Below are 26,875 nucleotides of genomic sequence, written 5' to 3' on the forward strand. Positions count from 1 at the left end.
TGAAAAACCCAGATGTGCCTATAAGATGTATTATGTAATAAATATTTAAACTTATGTATTATGTTTAACGATATTGTTTTGTATCTCCTTTTCCAAATGTAAACTATGACCATGATGACAGGAATACTTCAATATCAATATCAGTAATCCACAGCTAAGAAATTTTAGCTAGCAAGTTCAGTATATTATTGTATTAATATCTGTCATGTCTGTGTAAATGAATTTTATTGTTGGTACAGATACTTCATTAAATTAAATAAAATGCTATGTGGGCGCAGCTTGATATGACCGCAGAGGTCGAATCCCTGAACAGTTGGGGCAAGTATGGACACAACATTCAAGCTTGATACAGCACTGAATTTGGATTGTGATTAAATATTTGACACAGCATAGGTTTCTGACACAGAATGAATGTGGTCTAAGAACTTAAATTTTTGTAATTTACCTATTCAAACCATATCATTATTATTTGCTTTTATATATAAATCAGAAATAACCAATTCAAAATGGAAAATTTTAAAGAAAAAAAGGATACCCCCCCCCCCCCAATTTTTTGAACCCCCTTATGTTTCATCACCCCTAAACTCAATCCCAGCCTTCCCTTTGTGGTATGGTACAATGCAGTACAATTTCAGAGAGATCCATACACTTGAACACAAGTTATTGTCTGGAAACTAGAAAAATGCTTGTATTTTGGCCCCAAATTCCTAAACATTTAGGGCAATTACCCCTAAACTCAATTCCAGCTTTTCCTTTGTGATATGGAACCTTGTAGTACAATTTCAGAAAGATCCATACACTTACACACAAGTTATGTCCTGAAACTAGAAAAATGCTTGTTTTTTGCCCCTTTTTTGCCCCTAATTCCTAAAATTTTAAGGCAATTACCCCCAAAATCAATCCCAGCCTTCCCTTTGTGGTATGGTACCTTGCAGTACAATTTCAGAGAGATCCATACACTTGAACACAAGTTATTGTCTGGAAACTAGAAAAATGCTTGTTTTTTGCCCCTTTTTTGCCCCTAATTCCTAAAATTTTAAGGCAATTACCCCCAAAATCAATCCCAGCCTTCCCTTTGTGGTATGGTACCTTGCAGTACAATTTCAGAGAGATCCATACACTTGAACACAAGTTATTGTCTGGAAACTAGAAAAATGCTTGTTTTTTGCCCCTTTTTTGCCCCTAATTCCTAAAATTTTAAGGCAATTACCCCCAAAATCAATCCCAGCCTTCCCTTTGTGGTATGGTACCTTGCAGTACAATTTCAGAGAGATCCATACACTTGAACACAAGTTATTGTCTGGAAACTAGAAAAATGCTTATTTTTGGCCCCTTATTCCTAAACGTTTTGGGCAATTACCCCCAAACTCAATTCCAGCTTTACCTTTCTGATATGGAACCTTGTAGTACAATTTCAGAAAGATCCATACACGTACACACAAGTTATTGTTATGAAACTAGAAAAATGCTTGTTTTTTGCCCCTTTTTTTGCCCCTAATTCCTAAAATTTTGAGGCAATTACCCCCAAAATCAATCCAAGCCTTCCCTTTGTGGTATGGTACCTTGCAGTACAATTTCAGAGAGATCCATACACTTGAACACAAGTTATTGTCTGGAAACTAGAAAAATGCTTATTTTTGGCCCCTTATTCCTAAACGTTTTGGGCAATTACCCCCAAACTCAATTCCAGCTGTACCTTTGTGATATGGAACCTTGTAGTACAATTTCAGAAAGATCCATACACTTACACACAAGTTATGTCCTGAAACTAGAAAAATGCTTGTTTTTTGCCCCTTTTTTGCCCCTAATTCCTAAAATTTTAAGGCAATTACCCCCAAAATCAATCCCAGCCTTCCCTTTGTGGTATGGTACCTTGCAGTACAATTTCAGAGAGATCCATACACTTGAACACAAGTTATTGTCTGGAAACTAGAAAAATGCTTATTTTTGGCCCCTTATTCCTAAACGTTTTGGGCAATTACCCCCAAACTCAATTCCAGCTGTACCTTTGTGATATGGAACCTTGTAGTACAATTTCAGAAAGATCCATACACTTACACACAAGTTATGTCCTGAAACTAGAAAAATGCTTGTTTTTTGCCCCTTTTTTGCCCCTAATTCCTAAAATTTTAAGGCAATTACCCCCAAAATCAATCCCAGCCTTCCCTTTGTGGTATGGTACCTTGCAGTACAATTTCAGAGAGATCCATACACTTGAACACAAGTTATTGTCTGGAAACTAGAAAAATGCTTATTTTTGGCCCCTTATTCCTAAACGTTTTGGGCAATTACCCCCAAACTCAATTCCAGCTGTACCTTTGTGATATGGAACCTTGTAGTACAATTTCAGAAAGATCCATACACTTACACACAAGTTATGTCCTGAAACTAGAAAAATGCTTGTTTTTTTCCCCTTTTTTGCCCCTAATTCCTAAAATTTTAAGGCAATTACCCCCAAAATCAATCCCAGCCTTCCCTTTGTGGTATGGTACCTTGCAGTACAATTTCAGAGAAATCCATACACTTGAACACAAGTTATTGTCTAGAAACTAGAAAAATGCTTGTTTTTTGCCCCTTTTTTGCCCCTAATTCCTAAAATTTTAAGGCAATTACCCCCAAAATCAATCCCAGCCTTCCCTTTGTGGTATGGTACCTTGCAGTACAATTTCAGAGAGATCCATACACTTGAACACAAGTTATTGTCTGGAAACTAGAAAAATGCTTATTTTTGTCCCCTTATTCCTAAACGTTTTGGGCAATTACCCCCAAACTCAATTCCAGCTTTACCTTTCTGATATGGAACCTTGTAGTACAATTTCAGAAAGATCCATACACGTACACACAAGTTATTGTTATGAAACTAGAAAAATGCTTGTTTTTTGCCCCTTTTTTGGCCCCTAATTCCTAAAATTTTGAGGCAATTACCCCCAAAATCAATCCAAGCCTTCCCTTTGTGGTATGGTACTTTGCAGTACAATTTCAGAGAGATTCATACACTTGAACACAAGTTATTGTCAGGAAACTAGAAAAATGCTTATTTTTGGCCCCTAATTCCTTAACTGTTGGTACCATAACCCCCAAAATCAATCCCAGCATTCCCTTTGTGATATGGAACCTTGTGGTACAATGTCAGAGAGATCCATACACTAACACACAAGTTATGTCTGGAAGTTACAAAAATGCTTGTTTTTGGCCCCTAATTCCTTAACTGTTGGTACCATAACCCCCAAAATCAATCCCAACCTTCCTTTTGTGGTATTGAACCTTATGGTAAAATTTCATAGAGATCCATTCACTTCAACTTAAGTATGAGTGCCAAAACAAATGTGTCTTCGGACGACAACGACGCCAATGTCATACCAATATACGACTGCAGTCGAATAAAAATTATCATGATTATTGGGTACATTTATTAATGCAAATTTTGAAAAATGGACAAAAAAGTGAGATTAATAATTGTGATTTCAGAAAAATCTACATACTTGTACAGTTACTTATATGTATAGATTTCAGAATATGAATTCTTATAATTGCGATATTCAAAGTTGCCTTATAAAAATATGGCAATAATTTCTGAATTTACATCATACAATATTCTTACAACATTTTTGTACAATGCAAGAAAACAGAAATTTATTTGCACAAATTATAAAACAGGAAGAAAGCCAGGCTCTCTAACATGTTTAACCCCGCCACATTCTGTATGTATGTGTCTGTAATTCAGCGGTTGTCATTTGTTGCTGTGTTACATATTTGTTTTTTCATTCATTTTTTTTTACATTAATTAGGCCGTTAGTTTTCTCCTTTGAAATGTTTTACATATGTCACCTCAGGGCCTTTTATATAATGGACTATGGGCTTTGCCATAAGGCCATAAGGTGACCTAAAGTTGTTAATTTCTGCATCATTTGGACTCTTGAGGAGAGTTGCCTCATTGTACAATAGTGTGCTAATTGCAGGATAAAACAATTTACCTGTCTATAATAATAAAGCTCTCCAAATTCAAACCATTACTTTATATTTATCAAAGCTGGAATGGCATTCTGTATCTTGTAATTGACAGGTGAGCTAAAAAAAAAAAGAGAAAGTAGTTATTTAATTACAAATAGATACTTTTTTTAAAATAAGGAGCATAAACATGTGTATAATGATTCATATAATTTCTTGAATAAAGAAATTACGTCTGCCACACAACCCTTATTTGATATCAGAATTTTATTCATACACATGTAGATATAATGCCTATTTTTTCTCAGATTTCTGGAATTGCTTCATCCTATGCAAATAAAGAGCTGTGCCATGAACACATGATACGTGTGTTGTCATTTTAGCTCGTCTTTATGTCTTAAATTAATTTTTATGATCATGATGATTAACTAGAAATGCTGAGAGCATTCACTGCTCAAAATAGCCAGCCCCCCCCCCCCCCCCCCCCCCCCTCATTTTTGAGTTATTCTCCGAAAACTGGGAAATCCCCCCTTTTTTAATGAATAAAACACCATTACTCAGAAATGTAAAATGTAAAATTTATAAAACTCTAAAGGGAGCTTACATCAATAGATATAAACAATTCACCAAAGTTTCATAAGAACTGCTGAAAGCATTTTTGAGTTTTTGTCTGAAAACGGGAAAATCCACCATTTTTATATGAATAAAAACCTGTAACTCAGAAACATAAAATCTAAAATTTATAATAATCAAAAGGGAGCTCATGTCAATAGATATAAACAATTCGCCACAACTTCTTGCAAGTTGGTGAAAGCATTCTTGAGTTATTGTCCGAAAACTGGAAAATCCCCCTTTTTTTAACGAGTATAACCCAATAACTCGGAAACGTTAAATCTAAAATTAAAAAAAACGAATGAGAGCTCACGTCAATAGGTATAAACAATTCATCAAAGTTTTATGCAAATTGGTTAAAGCGTTTTTGAGTTAATGTCCGACATGTTGACGAAGGACAAACGGACGGACAGACTGACGGACAAAGGTATACCATAATACGTCCCGTAAACGGGCGTATAAAAAACAAGTGAATCTTTGATTTACTGCTCACTTATTATACCCCCATACCCTTAAAGTATAAGGTAAACAGGAAGTTGTTGAGTGATGAATCTGAAAAAGCATGACACGGTATAGCTGACTCATATAAACTCTAAAACCTGAAATTTCAGAAATCCCTGTAATGTTCCTGAGTAAGATGCGACACAAAATATTCATGGGACGGACGGACCGACCGACTTTAGGATGTAAAGACAGAAGTAAAACAGTACATTTGTACCCCCACTTTTTTAAAGACTAAAAGTGGGGGTATACAAGATAAAAAAAAACTTGCGCACAGTGGCACAATTCATGAAAATTTTTATGAACAAAATCCCATAACTGGAATAAGTAAAATCTAAAATATATAAAAAAATCTTAAGGGAGCTAACGTTACATTTAAGCAAAGTTTCATGAAAATTTGTTTAAGCGTTTTTGAGTCATTGTCCGAAAAACGCCATAATTTCGACCCTTTATTATGAATAAATAATTATGAATACTCAAAAACCAGATATCAAAAATACCTAATAGAAATGGAAAGAAAACTTTTGTCAATAAATTCAAACAATTCACCAAAGTTTCATGAAGATTGGTGAATGCTGTTTAGAGATATTGTCTCCCCCCCCCCCCCCTCATTTTTGAGTTATTCTCCGAAAACTGGGAAATCCCCCCTTTTTTAATGAATAAAACACCATTACTCAGAAATGTAAAATGTAAAATTTATAAAACTCTAAAGGGAGCTTACATCAATAGATATAAACAATTCACCAAAGTTTCATAAGAACTGCTGAAAGCATTTTTGAGTTTTTGTCTGAAAACGGGAAAATCCACCATTTTTATATGAATAAAAACCTGTAACTCAAAAACATAAAATCTAAAATTTATAATAATCAAAAGGGAGCTCATGTCAATAGATATAAACAATTCGCCACAACTTCTTGCAAGTTGGTGAAAGCATTCTTGAGTTATTGTCCGAAAACTGGAAAATCCCCCTTTTTTTAACGAGTATAACCCAATAACTCGGAAACGTTAAATCTAAAATTAAAAAAAACGAATGAGAGCTCACGTCAATAGGTATAAACAATTCATCAAAGTTTTATGCAAATTGGTTAAAGCGTTTTTGAGTTAATGTCCGACATGTTGACGAAGGACAAACGGACGGACAGACTGACGGACAAAGGTATACCATAATACGTCCCGTAAACGGGCGTATAAAAAACAAGTGAATCTTTGATTTACTGCTCACTTATTATACCCCCATACCCTTAAAGTATAAGGTAAACAGGAAGTTGTTGAGTGATGAATCTGAAAAAGCATGACACGGTATAGCTGACTCATATAAACTCTAAAACCTGAAATTTCAGAAATCCCTGTAATGTTCCTGAGTAAGATGCGACACAAAATATTCATGGGACGGACGGACCGACCGACTTTAGGATGTAAAGACAGAAGTAAAACAGTACATTTGTACCCCCACTTTTTTAAAGACTAAAAGTGGGGGTATACAAGATAAAAAAAAACTTGCGCACAGTGGCACAATTCATGAAAATTTTTATGAACAAAATCCCATAACTGGAATAAGTAAAATCTAAAATATATAAAAAAATCTTAAGGGAGCTAACGTTACATTTAAGCAAAGTTTCATGAAAATTTGTTTAAGCGTTTTTGAGTCATTGTCCGAAAAACGCCATAATTTCGACCCTTTATTATGAATAAATAATTATGAATACTCAAAAACCAGATATCAAAAATACCTAATAGAAATGGAAAGAAAACTTTTGTCAATAAATTCAAACAATTCACCAAAGTTTCATGAAGATTGGTGAATGCTGTTTAGAGATATTGTCTGAATGATTCACCAGCAATGATTCTTAGGCGGAGCTCCAAATACAAATATGCTTCTTTCAAGTATGTGTGATAACTGATATTTCATTTATGATTATTTTTGTTTAATTTGTGTTCATGGTGTCTGGTTTGTTTTAACTGTTACGCCTATTGGTCCATAACACTTGCATGACTTGTATGTGTTGTAATTTTTTTTGTCTCAGCGGCTTGTAGTAGACTAACATTCAGAGCAATAAGTATGAGACCCCCCTTAATCTATTGGTTCCTTAAGAGCTGTGGCCTTCTCCATTTATAAATTGATAATGTGAATTGTGTACTTTCGTGCCTCCGCACTCTGGTCTGTTGTCACAGAATAAGCAACTTTATTACAAGCGGGACTTTTTTCTGATTTTATGGTGAGAGTAGAGGTTGGTGGTGGGGGGGGTGGGGGTACACCATATGTGGTCGAGCTCCAGATTACGTGTTTAGGGCTCCTTTAAGAGCTCGATGCTTTCAAGGTAGAGATCATGGCTCTAGTCCAGCAACGTGGGTTCCGGAGAGAAGTGAACGGTGGAGCAAATGTACCCAACCAGGAATGGCAGGATACCTTCGGCTTCGAAACGAAAGTTTGAAACGAATTTAAGGGTAAATGTTGAGAATTGGCTCTTGGTATAATGCAGGAAACTTGTTTCATTCGATATTCTGTTCATTTATTGACGGGAATCGATAAATTATTCAAATTTCATATATTTGTTGCAGTCTAGTTTCGTTTTGACCACGTGTATATCATACTTGCCAACACTGAACTCGCTTTTATCTAATAGTATGCAGTTTTTCGCTTTCTGAAGCGAATGATTAACAAAACAAAGCAACGTATGTTTCCTAAATAATACATATTTGGTGGCTTACACTTACTTTTCTGGTTAGATTTTCACGTAGAAGTGAAAATAATTTTCGCTGCAAGGTTCTTTCCATTCTGCAAACTACAAACATCTTTTTGACGGCGATCGTTCACTGATTGGTTAATCTGCAAAACGAGGCGGGGTCCAAAAGCCGACAATCTCGTCAAGAAAAACAGCTATTGCAACTGTTTGCCATAATAATTATAGCACAAACATACAATATTCGTGTTTCGATACACAAATTACATCATATGAATACCTGTTTTTAGTTGACAGGCATGTATGTAATTTGATTTCATACAGTTTCATCGACAGACGCTGCTTACGGATTTTTCGCCATTAATGAATATATGAATACATAATGAGGTTCTTACGGGGTTATCTGCCCCTGACAAAATCTTATCGAAATTGCCTTAACATCGCTGCGAATGGTCGAGATCCCCACCCCAATATTCCTGTTTATCATGTCACAAACATATGAATGATATATAGGGTCAGTCCCCATGGGTTTCCCCCACCCCAAAAGGTCATATATCTTGTAAATGATTGGGAGCCCCACTCCTAAAAAATATTTGGGTCTGGTTTGAATGAAATACAGGGTAAGACACAAAGAGTCGTCCCTATCCCCTGTCATTTGAATATGTTAAAATATCTTGTAAATGGTCGAGATCCTCACCCCTAAACCATATATATTCATGTTTGTCATGTCAGGATGACTTGAATGATATATAGGGTGAGTACCAAGGGGTCCTCCCACCCCCAATGATCTAATATCTTGTAAATCATCGAGATCCCCACCCCTAACCAATATATATATATATATATATTCATATTCGTCATGTAAGGAAGATTTTAATGATATATAGAGTCATTCCCAAGGGATCACCCCACCCCCTGCCATTTGAGAAAGTTCTAATATCTTGTAAATGATGAAGATCCCCATCCTTAAGCCATATATATTCTGGTTTGTCATGCCAAGATGATTTGAATGGTATACAGGGTAAGACCAAAGGGGTCATCCCCACCGCCTGTCATTTGAATATGTTCAAATATCTTTATATGGTCAAGATCACCACCCCTTAATTATATACTGTATATTCCTGTTCGTCATGTCACGAAGATTTGAATGATATATAGGGTCAGTTCCCAAGGGTCACTTTTGCATATCACTTTACTGGACCAAACCAATTTTTACTGGACTTTGCCTAAAGTCCGGCGACCTTGGGAATGATTGTAATTATGGGAACTTTGTTTTGGAGACTTCGTAACAGCATCCTGTTAAAATCATTTCTTGTTATTGATCGATCTTCAAATTGTAGGCATTGTTTACATCCCCTTCATTTGAACTTTGGTGGATAGTTGTCTCATTGGCAATCATATTAAATCTCCTTATTTATATAAATATATATATCGAGTAAACGTATGTTGAGTTTATTTCTTTAACCTTTTCATCCATGTAGACCACAACAATTGTGATTTTGTATGAACAAATCTCGAAATAATCACAAAAATGTACATTAAGCATTGAAATTAAATCAGATGTAATCGAACTGAATGTTAAGATTTTCGTTAATTTAACATGTTTTTACCATTTAGTTGTCATATGATTGAAATCATTTTCTTTTATTTTCATAGCTCAAAATAAGTTATCGGTTAACAAACGTATGCTGCATCTAAAACAAATCCACAAATAAAACTGCAAAATTGTATTCCAAATTAGTGCTTTACGTAACCAATGTCAAAACAAGTTCACATATAACCTTGGTGTTTAGGTATTTTGAAGGACAGCTGTCCCATTTACCATCATTCAAAATATCTTAATCATTTTATATTGCATACAATTTCATATAAAATAAAATCTCCCAGTGGAACCAAAAGTATTAAATTATCATCACAGAACAGGTTATTCAAAGAACAAAGGAAATATTGACACTTTTAGAAGATGCCGTCAAATATCTAACAAATGTGCACTATTATTGTTCATATTTTATACAAAACAATTCATCATTAGGTACCAAAAGTTCTGAATTATAATGCCAGTATATGATTGTGATAACAAATATAAGGAAACGAAGATTCATATAGCTTACAAGCCATTTATACTAAAGGTACCAAAAAAATTTAATTGTAATGCAGGTACATGATATTTCATTAATTATAGGCACCTTTAGATGCCGACAAAAAAACTATCAATTGTACACTCAATTTGTTTACATAGAATGTGAAACAATCCACCCTGATGAGCTATTTAAGTATAGGTATTAAAATACCGCATTATAATGCCAGTGCATTATTTTCATGTAAAATAGAAATGTGGCATGTTTGATTGTTTCTGACAACAGTAACAGTATACTAAGATAGATTAATATTTATGTAAAACGTTCAATCAGCAAGTAGGTAATGATATAGATTTGTTTTGCTCACATTTCATATGATTTTGTGTAAAACAATCTACCCCAAAGTACTACATTATAATGGCGGTAGTATACGTTTTTTTTTTCTAAAAGAAGGACTATTGACACTCTCAGATAATAACTGTCTGCTCCTTTTGCTAAGGTATTGTGTAATTCTGATCATTGGCACAAAGACAGCTCTTGTAAAAATGTCATGAAATTTACGCTGCTGCATACATTTTGCATCTTTGAATGACAGAAGAATTTCAAGTAACCTTGATTAATGCAAACAAAACTTTAATCCTTGTGTGCCTAAAATGCTAAAATTTATGCAAAAACTGTAAACGGCGGGATGAAATAGGTTGAAAAGACATTTTACACAAACATATACAAGGTAATATAACAAACATGCTTTGCTACATTTCAACATAACTATTCTTACGTAATATCATGTAAATTTTTATTTGTCTTCAGCCAGCTTACCTCGGACTATAACATAGATATTGCTGAACTTACACAGCAGTCTTTTTAAACATTAAAACAATTCAATCAAATAAAAGCCCATGTTTTTGTTTCAATCAAAATCAATTTTGTTACGTTTCCGACATAGTAATTATCAAAGACATGTCTGCCTATACATACACATAATGGCTTCATTTGTTAACAAAAAAAAAGGAATTCTCGCCATTTTAATATTGTTCATAATGTGAAGATTTAGATAAATGCATCGAGGACCCAAAAGCAAGCTGTGTTAACGCGCGTTTAGTACAAAGTGTATAGGTCCCTTAAGTTTAATTAAAAAAAAGACAACAGTGTTCATCTTAAAGCAGAAGTAAACCTAAAAGTATACACGCGTTACTTGTTGTGTCTACTGCACATCATTTGACGTCACCTTAACATTATTTGTCATTTTGTCACACTTTTTTTCTAGCGTATGAGCATTGTTTATCTTTTAAGGTGATATACAATATCTACAGCATTTAATGAATGCAATGGAAGATTTACGTCCTGACTCGTTGGATAGAAGACAAAACATGACTTATTCATCACACAATTTCCCGATGGCTGGCACAGTATGGATCAGCGAAAAAATGATAAAAACTTCTCAGTTGATTCAAGTGAGGTCACCAATTCTCTACAGACCAACAGAAGACTCGATAACAAAAATTACAAATGAAGGAATTAAAATATTTGTCTATAAGGCAGATATATGTTATCTAAGTAACGTAGACTGCATAGTAAATCCGTCCAGTAGTAAAATGAAGGAAATCGTTGGTTTAACGAATATTGTCTTGGGAGCTGGAGAAGAAATGAAAAAGGAATGCTCACAATACATTGAAAAGCATGGAGTATTACGTGAAAAGTGTGTGTGCATTACCACAGCTGGAAATTTGACTCACTACAAGAAAATACTTCACGTAAAGGCGCCTGCACGGAATGAATATTTGACAATTGATGCAATTACAGAAAATATTTCGGCAGCAATAAGGATTTGTTTGTCACAAGCCAACATGGATAATATGACTTCAATAGCTCTTCCGCCCATTATCACATTAGGTGAGTTAATAAACAAAAAGGGTAATCTCTTGTCTTCACCAATTAAAACCTCTAATGTAATCGGTAAGAGTAATACGAATGACAATTTGTTCTGAAAATAACCAAAATAAGGTTATATAACGTTAGGAAATGTGGTACGATTGTTAATGAAACCAAATGGCGTAGATGTTAGCAACTATACGTCGTTGTTCGGCCTTTAATAGTGATGTGCAAAACCAATACAGCAAATCAAACTAAAACCATTTCAGTTGATAATGTCAAATTTAGAAGAATGCAAATCTTTAACCCAGTAGATCTGTTTACAAAATATTTTTAAAAATCCGCTTAGTTTAAAGAATAAAAATTCGTTAAGAAAAATCTCACTAAACTGTTCTAAAGTTTCGACATGGAACTTTCAAATGCGTATTGCTTTCACAGGATATGTAAACAAAAGGACTGTATAAATAAAAGATGCATGCATTATATTAATATTCAGATACAATAAAGTAAATGTAATTTGAATTACCATACTATGTGTAAAATACAGGATTTGTTTTATATCATTTCATTTGTTTTAATATAATTTTATGAATTGATTGTGTCATATCATTATGTAAAAAAAATTCTAACGTTGGTTTGAACTTGTTCTCCATAATTATCTTTTGTCCACGTTGTTTTGATTTCAGAGCCTCAGAAGACATTTAAAGTTCAATTTGAAGGCTTTTGTAATTTAACAGAAATTTCAGGCTGTGCACGAGTTTAGTTTTTAGTTTTTTTGTTTTTTTGGTTTTTTTTTTAATTGTAGGATTTAATACAGTTTGGAATAAAGATATAGTTAAGACATACCCAGAATGCGTTATGAAATATAGCAAAGAAGCAGACATGCGAAGAAATATTAAAGAAATACATTTTGTTCATACGGATCAGGCAGAAGTGGAGGCGATACATTCGGCTTTTTTGCAAACTATTCCCGATAGTTATGCTGATGAACACATTAAAAGGAAAGATAGAGCAAGTGAACTTTTGGGACATGCAGATATGAATGAGTTTCATGTTTTAAAAACGAACACGAACACGAACACGGAATCTTTGAAATTCCCAATAAGCAAAAACATTAGTCACAAGACTGGCAAAGTCAAAATGTATCAATCGATGCCTTATTTGTTTCCGGGTTTGTATAATACAAAACACTTATTATCACTCTGTCACTAAAAACATTGCAATTACCTGAGCAAAGCAAGTAAAACATATATAGAACAGTCAAAACCTGTTAATAGCTGCGTAAATTTGTTTTAATTATCAAGCATTACTGGAATCCAAGTTCTTTAAAAAAGTGACATGTCTAAGAACGATTAGTTGGCCCCTGAAATTACCAAAAGTGAAATTGTTCTTTCAAAAATAATGTTAATTTTATTTATAAATGATCATTAGTTATTGATTTACTTTAGATACGTTATTGTATATACGTTTCTGTAGATGTCCCTCTGATGCCATTAACCAATCAAATTGTCATATTTGAACTATTATTATCAGTGAAGACACTTTTTTTAACAAAACAATTAATCCATGACCTTGAAAATAGTTATGATCATGAAAACAAATCCCTGTGTGTTTTTGTGCCATTTTGAATTCGGCTTTGATTTAATTCGACTTATTGTTTCTTCCTGTTCAAGTATCCTCTAACTCTTGTGAAGGCATCAAATGCAAATATAATTCAAGTTGAGTCTGAACTTGTTATCATGAAGACACATTTCGAGAGTAACTACATTACTCATTAAATCACAGCAGAAATAATTATACTCAATTCATCTATGATATTATAAATTCAATAACATAATTTGATAATTTTCCAATTAATATTGAGGTCATTCAAAGACAGTAGCTTAAATGACTGAATGGGTGATATTTATGGCATCATTCTTTAAAAAGGTATCAAAGGTATAAACCTGCATAAAATTTAAAAAGAATGAATCGTTCATTACGAATCATGATGTCATGTTGTATTGTTTTGTACATTCACTGACCACGCAAACACACAAACACACACACACACACACACACACACAGCTGAGCTAGTTTCTTGGTATACGATCATAAAAATATTTTATATTTTGTTGAGCCTAAGATGATTAAAGGGGCAAATAATTCAAAATTTAATTAACCCCTTGTCGAGCTTATATGTATACAAAAGCTTTTTAATAATTCCATTGCAAGAGAAAAAGGATTAATTGAAATTTGGCTTATTTACCTTATGTGTACATCTTAAGTATTTTTTTAAGGAATAACGCAAACACTTTTTTTTTATTTTTTTTTCTAGATGGTTCTGAGAATGTTCCGTCAAACTGGACAGGTATGGATGCAAATGAAATGATATCAACAGTTGTGTTAAAACCACATGATCAGGAATATAAAGATGCTGTTGATGAATTCAAACAAAGATCTACAAGACATTATGACATTATCAAGGTTTGAAAGCCTTATAATTTTTACTATTTGATATGTTAACATATTTCTTTTCATATAGTGATTTACCCCGCGTTATTTAATGAACTGAATATTTATAATTTATAAATCGACTTTACTTTCCGGTTTTTATTCTGCTAGTTCTTCTGCAAATGTTTCCTATGTGCGTTAACTATTCATATAGAAACTATCGAAGCTGCCTTTATCGTCGGTGTTCCTTTCAAATACTTTCAACTCTTCTTGGTAATATCTTTATTTTCTGAATTATGTAAGTCAGTTGATTCTTAAAAAGCTTATTGGTGTCATTTTGATAATCTGAAAGGTTGAAAGAATACAGAACAAAACTTTGCACCAGCAATATATAGCCAGAAAGAAATTAATGGATTCTATCAACCCTTTCATGCACAACAATGAACGTAAATTATGGCATGGCACTACACTGGATGCAGTCGATGGTATAAATACCTATGGTTTCAACAGAGGTTATTGTGGAAAAAATGGTAAAGTACTTTATAAGTGCGTATTAACACCACAATTGATGATGCAAAATACTGATAAAAGGGGAGATAACGGGTAATTATCACTGCAACAACAGCCCAAAGACAAAAAAAGCCGGAACACAACTTGAATATAAAGTAGCTTGCATCAAGCTAAATGAACTTTGGGTTACGTAAACTCAAAATTACGACCTGTTGCAAAGAACAACTTTATCGATAAATCAAAATATTGTTAAGCAGCTTTTAAAAAAAGGTATACAATTTTTGTCCCATTGAGTTATGAAAATATAAATGTAAATGCAAAGGGAAAAATTAACGTACTTTTTTCATTAAAGTTTGTGAACTATGGTAGAATAGATGATGATTAATCAACAACTGGAATATATAAGATTTCAGCAGGGCCTCCATATGGAGTATATTTCTCCAATTTGATACGTTATTCAAGCGCTTGATACTGATATAGTAACAGTTTTCAGGAAAATATTTTTTGATTGGAAGCTCATATATTAAAGTGCACGATATATATTTTCGATATATGTCGTGTTGTAGATTAAGTCTTTTTAACTGCTCGACAAGAAATAGTATTCTATAGATAAGAATCTTTCCATGGAATCATTCAATAATCTCTGAAATCTTTTTGGTTCGTTTGATTACACATACTGAAACAGCTTTTTTAAATCTTGTATTAAATTTTTTATTATAATTATAATTTCTTTTTAGCTGCTTCCTATGGCAATGGAGTATACTTTGCCGTAAATCCGTCATATTCGACGAAGACACAATACTCGACGCCTGACCATAATAACAATAAAAGGATATATCTATGTAAAGTTCTCGTCGGCGAGTATGTTAAAGGACAACGGGGCATAAGAGTACCTCCACAAAAATATGGGGCGTCAAGATCACACATTTTATACGATAGTGTTGTTGACAATCCGTCATCACCAGGAATGTTTGTTATATTTCACGATTCTCAAGCTTACCCTGAGTATCTAATTGTGTTTAGATAATCAGACATTGTTTTCAATCAATGTTGAAATAATTAGATGCACTCCAAATTTGGAACAGTGTTACTCTGTATATACGATTATTTTGTGACATTATAAAAAGAACTACATACTAGATTGATGGTATAATTAACAAGTTATTGTTATTGAGAAATTCTTAGAGTCAGTTGAAATTCAATTACTTGTTCAAGACAATTATAACTGCTACTACTTACAGGCTGAGGGCAACCTGCTACAGCTGGGTAGAAATACAAATTAATGATTAGAGGAAATAATACAAGAATTCTCTACGCACATCAATTCACAGAACTATTTGGATTAAGAGCAAAATTTGGATTAATACAAATATCTGAATGTGAAGTAAAAAAGAATTATTTAAAAATCTTAAGATGTCTATTAGGTGAATTTTTCAATATTTCTGTCACTAGAAAATTGATTTCAAGTTTTTTGGAAGATTAAACTCTAAGTAAAAGACACATAGGTTGTTTTGACTTAGTTAATCAATTTTTTCTATTATTAAGGTACCAGAGAAATATATTATACTATCATATGACAAAAACATTGATTTTCTTTTGTTCTTTTCTAAATTATTTCTAGATATTTCCTCCTTTTAAATTATAACATATATACTTACAGACTAAAAAAATGAATACTAATACTTAAACGTTGTAGCTCGCTATAATTTTATAGTAGGGAAAAGTGAAGTATTTATTTTTTAATGTTAATCGTTATATATATCTACTTGTCCTATAACAAACCCGTATTTGATTTTTCTTACATATCAATGTTTTTTTTACTTTTTTTATTGACAGTTTTTAAATGTATATTGTTTTAAGAGTACTAAAATGAGTTTAATTCTTAATGGCTAGGAAAGTACAAAATTGAAAAGGCGAACTTTCGCAAATTTTCTTGTTTGCTTGTCATATTTTTCCGGGGATTAACTTGCTCCATAACAACAGCATTATAGCCTTCGGAATATTTTTGCATATTTTTAAAAGTGAATTTTTTATCCGTCTTCGAAATACATAGTTACCCGTAAAGGAAGATACTATGATTATTTTGACTATCGGGAAATAGAGAAGACTTGAATTAAGATATTGCAAGAAAATTATCAACTTTCTGCATCTAAATCAAGACACAGGAAAGGACGATGTATGATAACCATGTTCACCAAAACATCTTGCTATACACTTTACGTTTTACAAAATGTAGGTTCATAATGTTTTCTCAATAAACATATAGTTAGACGTAAGGGGTATGTAACAATAAAGTGACATAACATTTATATGAATTATCAATTAATGGTATAAATATTATGCGTAAGCGATATACGCGATGATATCTTGTTGTTAGCTACACTGTGCAGAAGTTTATTGTGTGTGTTGTTTTATGACATATGGTGTAGATATCGTGTAGTTCGGGATGGCACGTTTAACTGGATTAACCTTAATTAATTTTGTACTTGTACATTTCCGGCTCTCTTGACAATATGTTGTTCGTTTTTTGTCTCTGTATGATTGCTTTTTCCGATAAATTAAGTGTTGACATGTCTTGTATTGTGTGGAATTTTTAAGATCCCGTTGATTGCTGATATCCCATTTTCTGTCAAGTATGTCACCGAAGGGCCTTAAACAATGCTCAAAATCTATACAGCATCACCGGCTATAAACAAACTTAAAGACTTCTGACATTCACAAGAAGAATATTGCGGGGTTACACACGTGTGTGTGCGGTCATCCGCCCACTTATCTTGAGCATTGATGTACCAGCACAACATAAGAACATAAGGTATAATACAATTTAAAATGACTAACCTTAATGCGAAAGACTAATACGAAGCATAAAAACAAATAATATATAAAAATAGAACCAAAAGTACCAATCGAAAAGTATTAGCAGGTACTAACTAAATTTTATGCGTCCAAATCGTTTTTGTTTTTCTGGATCTAGCAATAGATATTTCCTTTCATCAGGAAAGCCGTTGAGGGGAAATCAAAAGGATGAAAAAAACATATAGCCAAATAATTATATATCTGTGTTTAATACTTGCATCCTTTGAAAACTGTTATTTGCTGTTTTTAACGCTTATTGTGTAGTATTTCAAAATAGAGATAAAGCTAGACAGCTCTAAGTTAGAAAAGGTAATCCAAATATGCTTTAGAGCGCTTGAATAAAGGCAACACTAGTATACCTCTGTTCAATAGTCATAATTCGATTGAGAAAAGGCAATTTCGGGGAACAAACTAAAACCGAGGGAAACACCTAAATAAGAGGAAAACAAAAGAACAACATAAACACTGAACCACAACAACCGGTTCGATTCTGATTAGGCAATTTTAAGCAATTGAATTACCTCACATCAGTGGATTTTACACAGCCTGCATTATTCATTACAAGTCTTTTGTAGACGAAATCTGCGTCTGGCGTACAAAATGTTAAGCCTGATTCCTATGGCGAATTTATAATGGAAAACAATAAAATTAATTATAAGAATAATACATTGTCATTGATGAAAGGTAGTTGTAAATAAGTCCTATCGAGTTATTGAGATGTTAAAATCTTATGATTTTAAAAGATATTGTAATATAAGTGATATTTTACTTGATTTGTAATCATGTAGTAATGGTAATAAATTGAGAACATATGCACTTTTTAAAGGGGTATTGCGTCTCGCATTTGAATTATACCATACTGAATCATATATTCAAGTTACTAAAGGTCAAAAAGAAAAAAATTGACAATGCATGGACTCGTTATAATGAATCGGCATCTCGTGCGCATTTAAGACTAGTATTTATCGAGGTAAACACCGAAGACTACCGATGGTCATTAACCCCAATATAAACATTAATATAAATATGGATGAATAATCAAGCACGTGCAATCGTGTAATGAAGATTCTCAAGGTCTGTTTAATTTCATGTTATAGATTAACAATAAATAAATATCATCGTTTTAGGTTGTCTGATGCTGCAAAATTAAGATATTTATTTGAAAACAACTATATTTTTTAATGTTGTGTCCTTAGCCTGCCATACTTAATTAACAAGGAGAAACAGTATTCTTTACCATTTATTGCTCTTTGATAAATGTTATATGTTGAAAGATTGATACAAACATTATCAAGATTCTCTGATAATTATTTAACAAATGGCACCTACATATATTTTACTTGTTTTATATATGATTGCTGTATTTATATGTATCTTGTTTTAAATATTTGTTGTGAATGGTAAGACTTTAATACACTATTGAACCCGAATCTACGTAAAAGAAGAGGTAACAGTAGTTTACCAATGTGTGTCAATGTCATAAGTTCATTAGGAAGAAAAACAAAAACTTAGGGAATCCTAAGAACTCCTAAAAGCGAGACCGGATGCTGAAAATATAAATAACAGAAATATCGAAAAAAACATATGAGACATAAACTATATGTAGTCAGTTCTTCAGGTAACCTTTCTAAATTGTCCGTTTATAAATTTAAAAATAAGAAAAAAAAACGTAGGTTTCAACTCAAGCTGCCTCAGGCAACGTTGGCCTTAAATGTATTTTGTTGTTATCTTAATGTACTTTTTGGTCATATAGCTTCGACATTGGGCGTTCCTGATGAAGGTAAATTCAGAAAGGCACTTCAGACGCAGAAAATTTGTTGTTTTCAATTTACTATAAATGTCGGCTTTTTTTTCAAGAAATGTTATTTGTTTTTGAAGATAATTTGGTACATGAATAATATTGGCTAGAGTATAGAAATATGGTCATCCCTTAACTTCTCCCGTCTGGCAATAAACATTTGCTAAATTGGGCGTCCCTTGACCCGTGCGGGATGAACTGGTTTTAATAAGCAGCCGCAATCGGTCGGTCTCGGAGGAGTAAATTCCGATGCAAAGGTCCTAGTACGTTAGAGAACCCTGCAATTGATATCTCAGGTGGAGGTACATTGCCTGTTGTAATACTTCTGCCTCTATCCATAATGCCCTAATTTTTAAATGACAGTCCATATTTCTCGACAATTAATTCAGTCGACATACATTACAAAGCCTTTTTATTGTTTTGATTGGTAATTTTTTCTCTCCCTGAATATGTTTGATACATTTTTGGCACTAGACGTTAAATAAATAAGAAATAATCAATTTGATTTCAGTCTGAAAGACAATATACCTTCATGGGCGATTGCGTTGAAGAAAAATATGATCAACAGAAATGTTCAATTGTTTTATCGAGCTAAGAAATGCTCATAATAAGTGTCAAACTATATTATATGATTGTATGACTATATGAATCCACCTCATACTATTATCTCGTTAAATCGGAATTTATAAATAGAATAGGTGGCGTTTATTTGTTAATACTGCATACAGAATATATATCTCCCAATGAGTACGATGCTCCAGGGCTTGTAGTTCCTATTATGATTTCCTCGATAGAAGTTGTTGTTCACAAGGTACCTGTCAAATCAAGAGTTTCAAGTGTTTAAGTTGAAATCATCCCTTCGTAAATTTTACGTACGCAATAAAGATTTGGTTGATCGTTATGGAATATCTGTTTTACAGATGACAACAGATATGTTCCGATTGTCGTAATCACAAACCCTTCCTCTTTTACCGGAATGTGACCTACCGAATTAGACTTATCACCGGGTGTGTACTTACATAAGCACACGACGAGTGCCACATGTGGAGCAAGTTCTGCTTGCCAGTCCAAAGCACCTGAGATCACGCTCGGTTGTGGTGGGGTGCTCGTGGTCAGTCTTTAGTTTTTGAATGTTGTATTTTGTGTACTGTTGTCTGTCTTTTGATCTTTTTCTTTCTTTGCCATTTAGTCTTTTTCTTTATTTGCCATGGCGTTGTGAGTTTATTTTCAAATTATAAATTTGAAAGTCCTTATGGTATATTTCGTCTCTCTTTTACTTGCGTGTTACCATAACCTATTTGTGCTTTATAACTTCTACTTCAAATAAGTTTCACCGTGCCCTTGTCCATATTCAGAGCTTTCTGACACTGATCATTCAATAGAATACTTTCGAGTTCGTTGTTTTTCCGTCAAAAACTTTGGTTTTAGTGAACATCATTCGTGCGTTTAAGGGGCATCGTCACTTCCTTCCCATGTTGAGCGAGCCGTTGAAAAAATATGATGCTATATCGCATGAATTATTCGGCAAATTTAAATCTTATACTAGTAATTGATAATCAGCAATGCTGTCCATTAGGGAATTGTGATTAAAAACCTACGAAACAAACATTATTTCTAGTTTGTCCTACATAATCAAGATCACGAAGACGCTTGTTGAACTTTAATAGTGCAGGGATACAGGCGATCCCCCTATCTGATAAATGACGTCATAAAGGAGCGCATATTTGAAGAACTTTTCCAGTGAAGGACATAACTCAAAAGTGGTCTATTAAAAAAAACATATACTGAAATCGGCCAAAAAATATGTTTGTGTCTTTGAATCATTTGACAAACTTATAATTAGATATTAATGAAAAAACACAGACATCTGAGATGGGGGATATTTGTATTAGTTAAATATTTACTTGTTTCAATTATTCTTTCAGTTAGAGTCAGGGGATTAAGCAGAGGTACTCGCTTGACAATGCTATAAAAAAGTTATAAAAATTTCGAGTCTAACATAATCAAAAATTTACATTTAAAAAAAAAATTTAAAAGTTGATTATGTTGCATCGACTTATTCCTACTAAAGCCACTTTAAGCTTTTGCATCTTTACCAATTATATTGCGTGTTCTACCTAACCACATAAAAGCATCCTAGTCATTCGGATAACTCTGGAGATGCCGAATGAACGGAGGAATCGACTCTGCCTCATTGAAATTGGCCAATAGTGATACTCCAACACATAAGATTTCCTGACAGGACATTAACACTTGTGACGTAGATACTATGTCAAATTACAGTCGGAAGATAAACCAACGAAAATACAACTAGTCTCTATTTTATATTTATAGATCTTTGTAATTATTACGTTCTAATTTAACCCCATGTGCTATTACAGACTATTAACTTAGCCTTGTTCCGTGTCTAGTATTACGTTTATCTCATTGTGATTGCAGTCATGCAAAGAATAATACATAGCTGAAATTTAAATTACAGTTTGAAGGGAAAACAGTTAAATGACTATATGCTATATCGAAAATTTTGACCTGGCCATGGTTACATCGTTTGAGAGTAGTAAAATTATATTTTCCCTTTTCACATACTCATGGTAAATACAGTACGCAACGTTTACCTAAATTTAAATTTAAACAAATGAAACATTAAACGAATGACTAAATGTCCATTTTGGTTGTAGCAGCATCTAAGAATTTAAATAATTAAAATATTCAACAACTGACTGACAGATATTCATTTACCATGTTTACGAATGTCAATGCTTAAGGTAGATTAACTGTATACCGCCATCTTGGATTGTCAAATAACAGTTCACAATAGGTCTAGTTCTTTGCTTAAATCTGCAAATTTTGAGGCAGATTGCCAACAAATGGGAAATGACTGTTTATTAGAATAAAGAAAAATCAGTGATCTACTGATAAAGGGAGATAACTCAAATGGGATTTTTTTTTATGAAGGAATGATACAGATTTTTTTTTTTTTTTTTTACTTATAGCAAGAAAACAAGGTCGGTGACACCATTTTTTCTTTTTTATTTTCTTATAGCATATTTCAAAACCTATCTTCTAATATTTTATTTCAAAATTCTATTTCATAGATTTCTTTTTATTCACAAAAAAGTGTTTTTTTATGAACGATCTATGCAAATTTGGGCAATTTTGTACGACTTGTAGCTTGAAAAATAGCACGGTGACCCATACTTTTTATTATGTTTTTAAAAATAGCATGGAAAAATCTAGTAAGGCAAAATATAAGAAAATTCTATCTGAGGAAATCTTTACCAACGATCTACCTTAAATTTCAGAATGTTTCTTTAATTTCGAATTTTTCAAATGAACGGGAAAAAATATTTATGGAAAAATTACCCATTTCAACTAATAGAGATTTGGTATGATTGTCAATAAGAAAAATACCTATCAGAGTTTTTTTCATAGTCAATCACGAAGTGATGCAAAAATATATAGTTACTTGGAAATTATTTGAATACCTTTCACTCTCCTTGATTTTCAAAACACAATGTATTGCAGGTTCTTCTAGATCGATGCTCAACAATATAGTCTATTTTACACCAGTAACCAACGCCGGCTTCAAAATTACTTTGAAACTTCTTATTTAAGTGATTGTACGAATCAGATGTGGATTTTTAAAGAATTTGCAAGAAGTTGGAGTATAGATTTACTCGCCTCAAGCAAAACTGATAGAACATTTTATTCTTTCGCCATTTATACAAGTGCATGTGCATTCCTCTCTGTAGACCTAAGGACCGATTGATTTTTTGTTTGCACTTTATAACTTTATTTACATATTACATGTATAACACCTATTTGTGTCAAGCAAAAGGAAACCAAGATGAAGTTGAATAACACTTTTAGAATTATAGTAAAATAAACCGTTGACTGAAATGCAATGCAATATATCTAAAATCACAATCAATTTAAATTCAGATTAAAGCTTTGTTGTAGCTTGGAAAGTAGTTTTTTGTATAACCAGGTTTTATCTTATTAATTGTTTTATAAAGCACTGATGACGAAGTTATTTGTAACTGTGTTTCATTTAAAAGATGACCAACATGGAAACAAATAGGCAGGATGAGACCAATTATATTTTGTTCAAACCATTCTTACAAAAATGTATGAAACTCACATCGTCAAGATTGAGGGGGTAGGCGGGGCAAGTTTTTTTTTCAAAATTTCTACTGCATTCTTGTTAAAGGGAGTTGTACTGCTGTAAATAATGATTCAAATTGCAGAATTTAACATAGAAAGCAATGGGGCCATGAATTAGTGGTTTTATTCCTTAGAGAAAGCTGTCATTATTATATGATACAGTGAAATGTTATGACACAAAATTTTACAAAAAATTTATAAATCAATAAACAATATTAAACAAAGTAAACAAAAAACTAAAAAATATAAATTCTTCTCTTATATAACACATTGTTGAAAATATATTCTTAATATAAATGTACATTTATGTGAAAGGAAAGTAAAATCGATAACAACACATTCCTAGAATTGTCTATAAATCGTCTTCGGTTCAAAACCAATCCATAGATATTGTTTTATTAAGCTGAAGTTTTGTTGCTGACTTAATCTCCGTTGAATTGAAATAAATTAATCGTACAGGTCCGTGTAATTTGCTTGCATTCGTTATTCGTTTTAAGAAAATAAAATTAAAAGGTAAACACTATCGTTTTTCGTTTTTTGTTTTAAGATATCAAAAACAAAAACGGAAATACTTTCGTTTTCATTTTTGGTTTTTAAAAAAATCAAAAACGAAAAACGACAACACTTTGAAATCGTTTTCATTTTTGGTTTTATGCAATCAAAAACTTCTTCCCGGACACCCAAGATTTTTTTTTTCGTTTTGCTCAATCTTTTGTTTTTCTGTGTAAAGTTTTTTTTTAACTGTTGTTTTTCTTATTTGCAATAGTTTTCTCTTTTTATCTTCGACTTTAATTTTCCAAGTATTCCCGGTATTTATTTGATGTTTCGTTTTTGATTGCCCTGTTGGTATCTTCGTCCTTTTCACTATTACTGTATTCGTAGTGAAAACATACATGTATGTTTTATGGCTGTTGCAGCCTAATAAAGTAACCCTTGTTGCAATATTTAGCGTCATTTTCGATCAAGATCTCAATGTTGAATGAATGATAAACAAAAATAAAGTCGGTTACCAAATTCAAAATATTAATTTATATTAAGCATATATCCTTTATTCAACAAATATGTAAAATAAAACTTACAACACCTAAATACTGATCATTATCCTCGTTAGCTAATCCGATGTAATTAACCTTTGACCTTTTTTTAATATCTTTAAATATCTGGTGTTGGTCTCTAATCACGTCATCTACAGATAGAAAAAAAAAGTTTTTAAGCTTAGGTTCAATAGTTACACCAATTAATAACTATTTTGTATTGTTTATACACTTGAAACATGTACCAACTAGGAGTAAGAGCAAAACTGATGGGCTCAAAGTGAGCAAAACAAAATATAAATGCTTAATGGGATCTATAGTTCAAACTCGTTTTGCTTCAGATTTTGATGCCCATCGAATGGTGTTTATTTTTCTTTCAGAATCAGCTAAGATGACAATCTTGTACATTGAACAAGTACAAAGAGGTATAATAATGATGAATATGTGCATGATAAACATGTATAATATATGGTACTCGTAGCATGTATTTGAATTAGCTACAATATTATACATATTTTCAATGTACATGAAGACATGAATTAGTTATTGACTTTTCCTTTCATATTTTCTATTAAATAGACCTGACATTTGACTTCGACTTTTAAGTTGAATGACAGTTGACGATTGCATTGCAGGAGATTCTTACCCAGTCAATACCCTAGGTCTCACTCCTTGCAACGCTCGTGGGATCACAAATATTTGTGCAATCAATGTCATACGTTTTATAAACCATTTTATGAACAATCTGTTCCATCGAACATAAGTTTAAATGTTTATATATGTTGGATTCAGTGCAAAAGATATAATTTTGTTTTGAGTCGCATGCATTTATTATTGATTGTATTAACCTTTTAACATTTAATGTCCTGAGTGGTGATTTCTAAAGAAGAAAATACCAATTGTGATATCTAAATATCGAATTTAAAACAATGAAATTCAATGAAATTTCATCAAATATAACATGTTAAATACTAGCTATTAATTTTTTTTTTTTTTTTTCAAAATCTGATTTCTTTTTTACGGTTTTTACTTTTTCACAAATAAATCTACGCTGTTTGAAAAATGCCTAGTAACCTTGACAAAAGAAATACTGAAACCACTCGTTTCATTTAGATTGCTCTTTCTTCTAACTGCCTCATGTGTATATCTTGCTGATGAGTGCCGTTGCATATGATCATACTAACCTCCATCATTCCCTCTTTTATACATACATCCACTCTTTCACCCAATTTCTCATTTTCACACCCACTCCCTTAATCATACCCTTATTTACATACTCTCTCATTCGCCTACCGTCTCACTCATCTAGTCATTCACTTACCCTCTCATTCATACTCGAACTATACCTTTCATACTCCCACTCTCTCACATTCTCCCATCCACTGTCTCATCCCACCCACTATCTCACACCCATTCACTTCTCACTCCCTCTTAGTCCCACTCTCTCTCACACACACACACTTATTCCCACATACTCCAATTCTCTCATACACTCACTCCTTCCCACTCACTCTCTCTCATTCACATTCTGTCATACACAACCACTATCTCCTCTCACGCTCATTCACTCACACTCACTCATTCGCTCTTGCTCATTCTCTCTCTCGCCTTTCTCATTCTCATTATCTCTCCCTTCTCGTTCTCTCTCTCGCTTATTTTTCTCTCTCTCTCTCGCTCATTTCTCTCTCTCTCTCTCTCTTTCTCTCTCTCTCTCTCTCGCTCATTCACTTTCTCTCTCGCTCATTCACTCTCTCTCGCTCGCTTGCTCATTCACTCTCTCTCGCTTGCTCATTCACTCTCTCTCTCTCGCTCATTTCTCTCTCTCTCTTTCATTCACTCTCTGTCTCGCTCATTCTCTCTCTCCCTCACTCGCTCATTCACTCTCTCTCTTTCGCTTGCTCGCTCGCTCGCTCATTCATTTACTTTCTCTCTCTCTCTCTCGCTCATTCACTCTCTCTTTCTCGCTTGCTCGCTCATTCATTCACTCTCGCTCATTCTCTCTCTCTCTCTCGCGATCGCTCACTCTCTCGCTCTTTCACTCTTTCTCTCTCGCTTATTCATTCACTCACTCTCTCTCGCTCGCTAGCTCATTCACTCTCTCTCGCTCGCTCATTCATTCATTCAATCTTTCTCTCGATCGCTCACTCTCTCTCGCTCATTCTCTCTCGCTCGCTCACTCTCTCTCTCTCTCTCGCTTATTCATTCACTCACTCTCTCTCGCTCGCTCGCTCATTCACTCTCTCTCGCTCGCTCATTCATTCATTCAATCTTTCTCTCGCTCGCTCATTCACTCTCGCTCATTCACTCTCTCTCTCTTTCTCGCTTGCTCGCTCATTCATTCACTCTCGCTCATTCTCTCTCTCTCTCTCGCGATCGCTCACTCTCTCG

The 26,875-nt window shown here is 33.2% G+C and overlaps 1 protein-coding gene across 1 annotated transcript in view; it reads left to right on the top strand.

Moving 5' to 3' along the window:
* Window positions 1-16,944, top strand: part of LOC127720273 (protein mono-ADP-ribosyltransferase PARP14-like) — a 43,736-nt gene extending 26,792 nt beyond the window's left edge. Inside the window, exons 9-13 of the mRNA XM_052226774.1 lie at window positions 11,114-11,713; window positions 12,498-12,863; window positions 14,010-14,158; window positions 14,478-14,655; window positions 15,373-16,944. Coding sequence (XP_052082734.1) covers window positions 11,114-11,713; window positions 12,498-12,863; window positions 14,010-14,158; window positions 14,478-14,655; window positions 15,373-15,662 — 1,583 coding nt within the window. The 3' untranslated portion in view covers window positions 15,663-16,944. The remainder of the gene's footprint in view (window positions 1-11,113; window positions 11,714-12,497; window positions 12,864-14,009; window positions 14,159-14,477; window positions 14,656-15,372) is intronic.
* Window positions 16,945-26,875: the final 9,931 nt, after the last annotated feature.

This window comes from Mytilus californianus, unplaced genomic scaffold (genome assembly GCF_021869535.1).
Source record: "Mytilus californianus isolate M0D057914Y unplaced genomic scaffold, xbMytCali1.0.p SCAF_11, whole genome shotgun sequence".
In the NCBI taxonomy this organism is placed as follows: domain Eukaryota; kingdom Metazoa; phylum Mollusca; class Bivalvia; order Mytilida; family Mytilidae; genus Mytilus; species Mytilus californianus.